General features: G+C 52.2%; 1 protein-coding gene across 1 annotated transcript; it reads right to left on the reverse strand.

Moving 5' to 3' along the window:
• Positions 1–3743: 3743 nt before the first annotated feature.
• Positions 3744–8126, reverse strand: LOC139810125 (uncharacterized). Its single transcript, XM_071773445.1, has one exon. It carries the CDS (start codon positions 8124–8126, stop codon positions 3744–3746), a length of 4383 nt encoding a protein of 1460 aa, XP_071629546.1.
• Positions 8127–8958: the final 832 nt, after the last annotated feature.

Here is an 8958-nt window from a genome sequence, read left to right on the forward strand (position 1 = left end):
TCTTTGGTTAATACCTCGACCTCGGGAACGAACATTATTATACCTGTATCCTCCTCTCTGTTGATTGAATTTCTTTGGAGAATTGGGGCATTCCGCCGCCCTGTGGTCTCCAAACTCACCGCAGTTGTAGCATTGTCTGCCAGACAGACCTCTCCTTGGACACTTCGCACCTATGTGTCCATAGCCTTGACATTCATAGCAACGTACGTTTTCCAAGTTAGCCAAATTTGCTGTCCTCACCTCATTTTGCCCACCTCTCACCTGATTTCGCGCCGCTTCGTCTTGCATAACAAGAAGTTTTAATTGGTCATATGAAAGACTCGCACCGTTAGAGTTTTTGGTGACAAACTCTATTGATTGTATTTGCGGCACTGAGATCATAACAGCATTGTAGAAGGCATCTCGTTTTTCGTTTTCAGACAGAGGTGTGGCACCCGGAGAATTCTCATAATTTCTAATAATCTCTTCAAACTTTTCACAGAATTCACTCGCCTTTGTTTTACCGATTATATATTTCATGTTGTACAATTGCTTTCTTACTGAATGAGAGGTTACATTTATTTCACGCCTTTTAATCTCTTTAATTTTATTTAAAATCTCCCCTGGGTTTTACATATGTACTATTTTAGCATGATAATATGAATCAATATGATTTATTAAGATATCTCTAACTTTAAATTTTTGCTCATTTAATACACTTTCATCTTGTATGTTGGAAATAATAGAATTATCTATTATATGTAGTAAATTACATGTTCTAAGTTCCGATGAAAAGTAATCATAGAAATGTTCATATTTCATATTTAAGTTCAATTTGTAATCACGCCTCATTCGCACCTTTATTTATGAATTCAAGTTTTAAGGTATCTTTAACTGTATTAATCAACGAATTATCAGCTTTATCTTTACTGTGCGTCAAATCTTCGCGCCTCAAATTTTTCAGTTGTTCTTTGACTGCACTCGAGATTTTAGATTCTAAACTTTCATTATCGCCGGTTGCCACATACTCAGTTTGTTTCCTTTTATCATTTATCTCATATTCTCCCTCATCTTCAATATCTACTAGATTGTACGTGGTAACCAATTTACCAACCACATTGTCCAATCTAGTGATCTGTGTGCCCCACTCCTCTCTCATAATTTTAATCAGCTGATTCAGCTGGAGCAACGACGCACCAAATTGCTCCATCGTCTTGGTGGTAATGGTACAGAATTTCGAGAGGACACTCGTCATTTCTGAGATTTTGGTTTCTTGCATTCTAACTTTGGTCAAAGCTGGAAGTTCATTGATTTCTGAATCTTCGAGTAATGTCTTCTTTGAGACTGGAGGATTAGGTTTAATGCTATCTTTAATGCGTTTGAGGTGGTCACTAGTCTTGGGGTCAGATACAATAATTTCATTACCAACTATCATAGGTAAAGTTTTACCCTCTTTGGCGACCTTACCGTGGCCATATTGGCCAACAAACTCACCATCACTCCTTTGCCAAACTCGCCTATCTCACCGTTGCCAAACTCGCCTATCCCACCGTCGCCAAACTCACCTATCTCACCGTCCACACCTTCCTTATCTCGCTTCTCCGATTTTTCAACAATTTCAACACTTGCTTCACCGGTAGCTGGGTGACACTCAGATGGAGTCCTCGGCATCTCCAGCGGCAGGTCATTGAGGAGTTTGTCCTCACGCCAGATTAATAGGCTCTTCCATAACCTATCCGACAGCATTCTTTTCTCTGCATAAGATTTGGTAATTAGAGTCCTGCATTTTAGCATGAAGATTTAATTGTAGCCATATGGACTATGCCTAAGAGTCAGTTGACCGAACAACAAGTATGGCTGACACCAAGGCAAACAGACGTATAATGATCCGAACAACAAGACTTCTCATACATCTATTTAAGTAATTTAGGTAATATAATATCGAACAACAAATACATACTACCCGCATTACCCATCAAAATGATTAATTTTTAAATTTTGCAAAATTATTTTGTTAATTGATTTTTAAATTAAAGAGAGCATAAAGTATTTACTTATGTGTGCGAGTGTTATATGTATATGTGCTAGCCCATATACACACAAGCACTGTCTCTTTCATACGTATGTATATATATTTTTCTCACCAACACATTTCACACCAAATACACACCGACTTTCAACTCAATAAACTCACCAGATCTGTAATTTGCTCCCAACTCTGTGTTTATCAGAAGGGATTCATCCTCTACATTGAGAGTCACTCTCTCCCCTTTGTGCACTCCATCTAAATCGAATGCAATTTTCAAATATGTCCACAGATCCAGAAGATCCCTTTTTACTGTAAACATTTTATTAGTTAATTAATCTGGAATTGCCAAAATATTGTTATAACTCTAAATTTTCAGTTTGTTTAATCGCAATTTAGATGGTGCAAAACCAAACTGCAGTTTAATTATTTGAGCTAAATAATAGTTTAACACACCAATAACTCGCCTTAAGATCACACCTAGTTTCGCACCATTGAATATGTACTCGCCGTTGATATATGCATATATTAATTTAATCTGATTTAATCTTGTATGTGTGACATACATGTTCACATACACACATTTGTATATGTATACCTGTTCGAGAGCACGCGGTAGCGCGAGAAAGCGCGAGGTAGAAGACGACCACAAAAAAAGGGGACAAGTACAGAATTGAAAAATAAAACAGATATATTCGAAAATGTATATGTACAGGTATTTACAGTTCTTTTCCTTGTAGCCAAAGAAAGCCGTGAAGCGCGCACAGAAGCTGCGGCGAGCGACGCGGCGAAAGCGTGTTCAAAACGCGGAATAGCGAAAAGCGGTGTGCAAAGCGGCGTAAAGCGGTACGAAAAGCGGTTTTCTGTGATCTGCGAGCGAAATCGATCCCGCGGCGCAGCGGCGGTCCTTTTAACACCTCCGAGGCGAAACTCCCTCCCTGCAGATTTCTCAGAATTTCGGCAGGGTGATTGGCCGTTGGAGTCCCGCGTCATGGAGCTGACGTCACTGGTTTCACGTGGCGACCCGACGGGGTCGTCACCTGTTTTCGAGTGCTTTGTGTATAGCATGGATCGTTCCTTTGTTCTAGCGTTGTTGTTTGACTTTATTATTGATTACAATGTTAAAGTTTCTAGCTAATCCCGAAAGATCCATGCTATACCGAATATTCCGTGACAATTCTTGAGCGGCATTTCACGCGAATATTAATTTACTCAATTTGCTGCAAGCGTGCATGTGCTGATATGCAGCCGAACGCGACTTCGTCGCGATGCTAAGTCTTCGATCTCAAACATCCCGCCCGCCTCGTCATGCCTGACGAAACAGGACAGTGTGTTCGATGGCTCGCTCGATGAGGCGCCCGACGTCGCGGTCGACAGAATCGATATGCGATCGATTTCGGCGCGTGGTGCAGGCGAGCGCCAGCGGCGTGGTGCGCCTGCGCAGTGTCATAACGTGCGACGATCCCGAGCGAGACACATAAATATTCGCGATATAAGCGTAACGCGAGTTCGGTGACATGCGAAAAGTAAAGAGAAGTGAAGTGATGCGCGAAAGTGATTTCACGTGTTGCACAAATCATTGAGTTGAGGCGGAAAACCGAAATAAGCGGTTGCTTGGTTTGACAGTGGCAGAGGGCCGAAACAGACGAATACGTGACGAGAATGAATTACATTATTACAAGAAAATTGCAGGCTGAAGGCCAATGAGACAATAAAGTGACAGCGAGTGTCGGTGAGCTCACGCATCCGTCGGCGGCGGCTGGTTCTCAGCCCCCGGGAGAAGCACGAGCTTGCACAGTGGTCGAACCAGCTCGGACGTGGCGGTGCGGATAGTGGCTACGCGTACAATGCCGTCGTCTCCGGGGTGCACTCGAACGATGCGGGCCAGTGGCCATCGACTCGGTGGCGTGCTTTCAGATCGCACCAAGCACAGAGAGCCGACGGCGGGTGCGTCCTCGGGTTTGAGCCACTTTGATCGAGTTGCCATCCCGATGATATACTCGTGCGACCACCGTGACCAAAAATGATCGCGCATTTTTTGGAGGTGTTGCCACCGGGAAAGTGAGCTCTCAGCGGCGTCGTTCAAGGCAGGTTCGGGCACGGCCAGGAGAGGAGCGCCGATCAAAAAGTGGCCCGGTGTGAGAGCGGATATGTCGTCCGGATCGTCGGACAAAGCCTGCAGCGGCCTGGAATTAAGGCAGGCTTCGACCTGAGAGAGGAGAGTGCTCATCTCCTCGAAAGTGAGCGTCGTCTCCCCAATGACCCGACGGAGATGGAATTTGGTCGACTTCACGGCGGCCTCCCACAGTCCTCCGAAGTGCGGCGCAGCCGGAGGGTTAAAGTGCCAGGTTATGCCCTCCGTGGCGGCGGCGTGAGCAAGGCGACGGCCGTCGGCAGACGATGCTCGAAAGAGCTCCCTCAGGACTCGATCGGCACCCACGAAATTAGTTCCGCAATCTGAGTACATCTCCTCGCAGAGGCCTCGACGGGAAATAAAGCGACGGAAAGCTGCGAGAAAGGCGTCCGTCGTGTAATCTGACACGACGTCCAGATGCACCGCCTTGGTGCAGAGGCACACAAATACGGCGATGAAGCCCTTGTACGCTCGATGTCCGCGGCCCTTGCTCGTGCGGAGGAGGATCGGGCCGGCGTAGTCCAGGCCGGTCCGGAGAAAAGGACGCGCTGGCGTGACTCGGCCTCTCGGAAGGTCGCCCATCGGCGGTTGCGGTGTCGTGGCTCGCCAGCGGGTGCAAGTGATGCAGCGGTGCAGCCGCTGTTTGACAACTGAGCGGCCACGAGGAATCCAGAAGCGACGGCGGAGTAAACCGAGAGTGACCTGCACTCCTCCGTGCAGTGCTCGACGGTGGCACGACTCGATGAGCAACCGAGTGAGCCACGAGGACGGCGGTGCGATCATCGGATGTCGCTCATCGGTGGAAAGCAGAGCATGCTTAAGGCGGCCTCCGACTCTCAGCACGCCGTGGTCATCCAGGAATGGACTCAGGCTCGCTAACGAACTGCGATGGGACACAGCGCGGTTGGAAGAGAGTGCCGTGATCTCGTTGGTGAAGTGCAGTCCTTGCACCACGCGAAGCCAGAGCAGCAGTGCGTCATTGATTTCGGTCGAGTGCAGTGTAAGTGCGGTAGTGCGGGAAGCGGTGCGACGCCAACGCAAGCACCAACTCGTGACTCGGAGGAGCCGGTGCAAGGAGGAAAACCGGAGAAGCATCTCGGGTTCCTCCTCGATTTTCTCGGTGGCGACGTGTGCCGCGACTCTCTGTTCGGGCAGATCGGCGTCGGACATCACAAGGTCTCCGCTCGGCCAGTGAGATCGGTCCTCGCGGAGCCAGGCGGGTCCAGTCCACCACAGGGGATGCTCCAGCAGTTCGCCAGGGGCGATTCCTCTGGAGGCGCAGTCCGCAGGGTTGTCCCTCCCGGGGACGTGTCTCCATTGAGCGTCAGGCAGCCGTTGCTGAATGCGAGCCACGCGGTTCGCCACGTAGGTCTTCCAGCGGGAAGCGTGTCCTTGAATCCACTTCAGGGTAACCTGCGAGTCGGACCAAAGAAACGTGGGTGCTGTGAACAGACGCAAAGTGGAACGAGTGTGATCTGTGAGAGACGTGAGCAAGTCGGCGGCAGTGAGCTCGAGCCGTGGCAGTGTTACCTGCCTGACCGGGGCCACCTTGCTCTTTGCGGCCAACAGATGAATGGCCACGGTGCCGTTCCTGATGATGCGGAGGTACACGGCAGCGGCGTATCCTCGCTCGGATGCGTCGGCAAAGCCGTGCAGTTCCACTAGTGCGTCTTCGTCCCCGCTGCCAAGCCAGCGGTTGACGCGTAAGCGGGAGAGGAGAGGCAGCTCCTCGAGGAAGCTCTTCCAGCTTTGCGCGTCGGCGGTGGGAAGAGGATCGTCCCACTCGAGTCTCTGGAGCCACGCGGACTGAATGAGAATTTTCGCGCGAATGACCACGGGGGCGAGCCATCCAAGCGGATCGAAAAGACGTGCGGTTTCCGAAAGGACGCGTCTCTTCGAGAGTTCGGTGACGGTGCGCGGGTGAATCGCGAACGCGAACGTGTCCTCGTTCGGGTGCCACAACAACCCGAGAGTGGAAAAGCAGTCGTTTTCCCATGAGTGCGGTTCGTGGTGAAGTCGGTGCTCGGGTGGGACTCCTGACAGCACTTCCTCGTCGTTCGCGGCCCATTTTCGAAGCGGGAACCCGCCCGCCGTGCACAGTCCGCGGAGTTCGGCTTGTTTCGCGATCGCAGCGGACAGAGTGTTCGCGCCCGAGACAACGTCGTCTACGTAGGTGTCTTCGCGCAATGCGATCGCTCCCTGCGGATATCGCGATTGTTCGTCATGAGCCAACTGTTGCAACGTGCGAATGGCAAGAAAAGGCGCGCACGCGAGGCCGTATGTCACCGTGAGGAGCCGGTATACACACACGAGGGCGAGGAGGGCGCACCGCCAGAGGATGCACTGGTACGTCCTGTCGTCCGGGTGGATGAGGATCTGCCGGTACATCTTCTCGATGTCCGTGACGAAGGCGTAGCGGTGCCAGCGCCAGCGCGTCAACACGTCGGCTAAAGCGGGCAGCAAATTGGCGCCTATGAGGAGGTGGCGATTCAGCGACTCGCCGGACATTGTCTCTTGCGACCCGTTAAATACCACCCGTAGTTTGGTGGAGGTGCTTGATTCTCGGAGGACTCCATGATGAGGTAAGAAGCATCCATACTCATCCTCGTTGAATGGCGAGACCGTAGCTAACTCCATGTGTTTCAGGTCTTCGTACTCTCGCATGAACTGACGGTAGAGCTCTCCGAACCGGGCGTCTCTTTGGAACTTACGCTCCATCGCGGTCAGCAGGCGTTCGGCCGGTCGGCGAGTTTTCGACAACGTCGTTGGCGCCTTGGAAAACGGTAGGCGAACCACGTACCGTCCCGTCTCCGTGCGAGAGTGCGTTTGCACATAAAGGTCCTCGCACCTCTGTTCATCTGGCGTGAGGGCGGCGGGAGTGGAAGGCTCTGCTTCTTGCTCCCAGAAGCGGCGCACGAGATCGGCCAGCTCGTTGTCGGCCGTTGCTTGAAAGCTGCCGCGCGCGTGGAGGGCTGAAGCACCGCAGCCGCCGGACAGAATCCACCCGAAGGCTGTCTTCTGCGCGATCGGGGCATGCGGCCCGCCCTTTCGAAGGCCCTCTTCGAGGATGGTGGAGCACACTTCTGCTCCGAGAAGTAACTCGACTGGATCTCCAGCCGAAAACTGCGCATCGGCTAGAGGCAGTCCTTTGAGATGGGGCCACGTGGCGGGGCTCTTCTTGGTCGTTGAGCCTTGGTACAGAGAAAGGCGAGGCAGCACGAACGCGACGGCGGAAATCGTGGCTCCGGTCGTCACGGACGTGAGATTCACCGTCACCTTCCCGCGGGTTGACCCGGATTTCGACCCCCCGATTCCGAAAATCGACACGGCGGAGCGAGATCGTTGCAGGTGCAACTGTTGTACGAGTGACTCAGCGATGATTGAGACCTCCGATCCTTGATCGATGAGGACTCGAGCGGGATGCGGATTGCCGTAGCGGTCGGCGACGGTCACTCGCGCGGTCGCGAGGAGGATCGCCTTGCGGTCGTCAGCGGAGCGCACAGCGGACAGCGCGCTGACCTCGGTCGATGCTAACGCGGGAACGTATGCCTCGTGAAGCATCGTGTGATGACGAGCCTTGCACGTGAAGCAGTTCTTCGTCGATTGACACTTCGCGACGGTGTGATTGCCGAGGCAATTGTAACACAATCGGCTGGTCTCGACAACCGCCTTTCGGTCTGCGGCGGACTTGGATTTGAAGTCACTACACGTCATCAAGGAGTGTTTCCCCTTGCACAGGGCGCACTGCGGATCGGAACTGTTTTTTGACCCTTGTTTCGCAACGTGGGTCTTCGCGGATCGAGTGGAATCGGGGGCTTTCGCGGCGGGTTTCGGTCTCGCGGCGTTCAGCGTGAGGATGCGCTTCGAGATGAAGTCCTTGAGTTCCTCATGATTCGGCGGATCGACGGAGTCGCGGGTGGAGGACTCCCACTCAAGTCGCGTTCGCGGGTCGAAGAGCTCGACAACCAGATGATTGAAGAGGTCCATTCCGTGAGACTCAATGGGCCTCCTGATGCTCTCCTGAGCATTGACTGCGGCCGTGACGGCGTTGTGGACGCGGCTCAACTCATCTGCCGTTTCTCCCTTCATCTTCGCCACGGCGGTAAACGTGGCGAAGTTGGAGCGGATCAGTTCCCTCTTATTCTCGTAGTGTTTACTGAGAATTGCCCACGCGCGATCGTAGTTCTCACTGGTGATCGTTACCGACTGTATTAAATTTTCAGCCGGACCTTTGAGACACGAGCGGAGGTAATGCAGCCGCTCGACTGCCGAAATGGACGACTGATCGCCGATGACCGACCGAAAGACGTCGCGGAAGGACGGCCACTTCTCGTATTCACCCGAAAACTGCGGCAGCTGTATACGGGGCAGCGAGGTTTTCAACGCGCGGTCGTTACCGTGCTCCACCGGCGTGGAGGCTTGCGCGGGCTTGCGGCGATCGGCCTCGCCGGACAGGACGCTACGCTGCTGCACGTAAGCCATCTCGGCGGCCTCGAGTAAGTCTGATTGAGCGTACTCACTTTCAGCGTAGCGGCTAGAATCCTTGTAGCAGTTTCGAATCAGGTCGTGCTGACTCTCGAACTTTGCCCACAGGTCGTCGAGGATGCGAATGCGGGTCTCGATGGCGGCGAGGGTGATGTTTGCTTGCCCCATCTTCTTCAGGTTCTCTTCGGCTCTTGAGATGCGTTTGAAGAGTTCGTGTTGGCTGCTGACCATGTTGCTCTGGTCGAGACTCATGGTTGTCTTCTGTTGGAGGAGGCACTCCCGAACTCGCGGTTGCCGGCGATGATCCGGCTCGAAGGACCAAAAATGTTTGAGA

This window comes from Temnothorax longispinosus, chromosome 3, assembly GCF_030848805.1.
Source record: "Temnothorax longispinosus isolate EJ_2023e chromosome 3, Tlon_JGU_v1, whole genome shotgun sequence".
Classification (NCBI taxonomy): Eukaryota; Metazoa; Arthropoda; class Insecta; order Hymenoptera; family Formicidae; genus Temnothorax; species Temnothorax longispinosus.

Coding starts and splice junctions, on each gene's coding strand:
- LOC139810125 (XM_071773445.1), bottom strand. CDS start 8,126: ATGGACCTCTTCAATCATCTGGTTGTCGAGCTCTTCGACCCGCGAACG.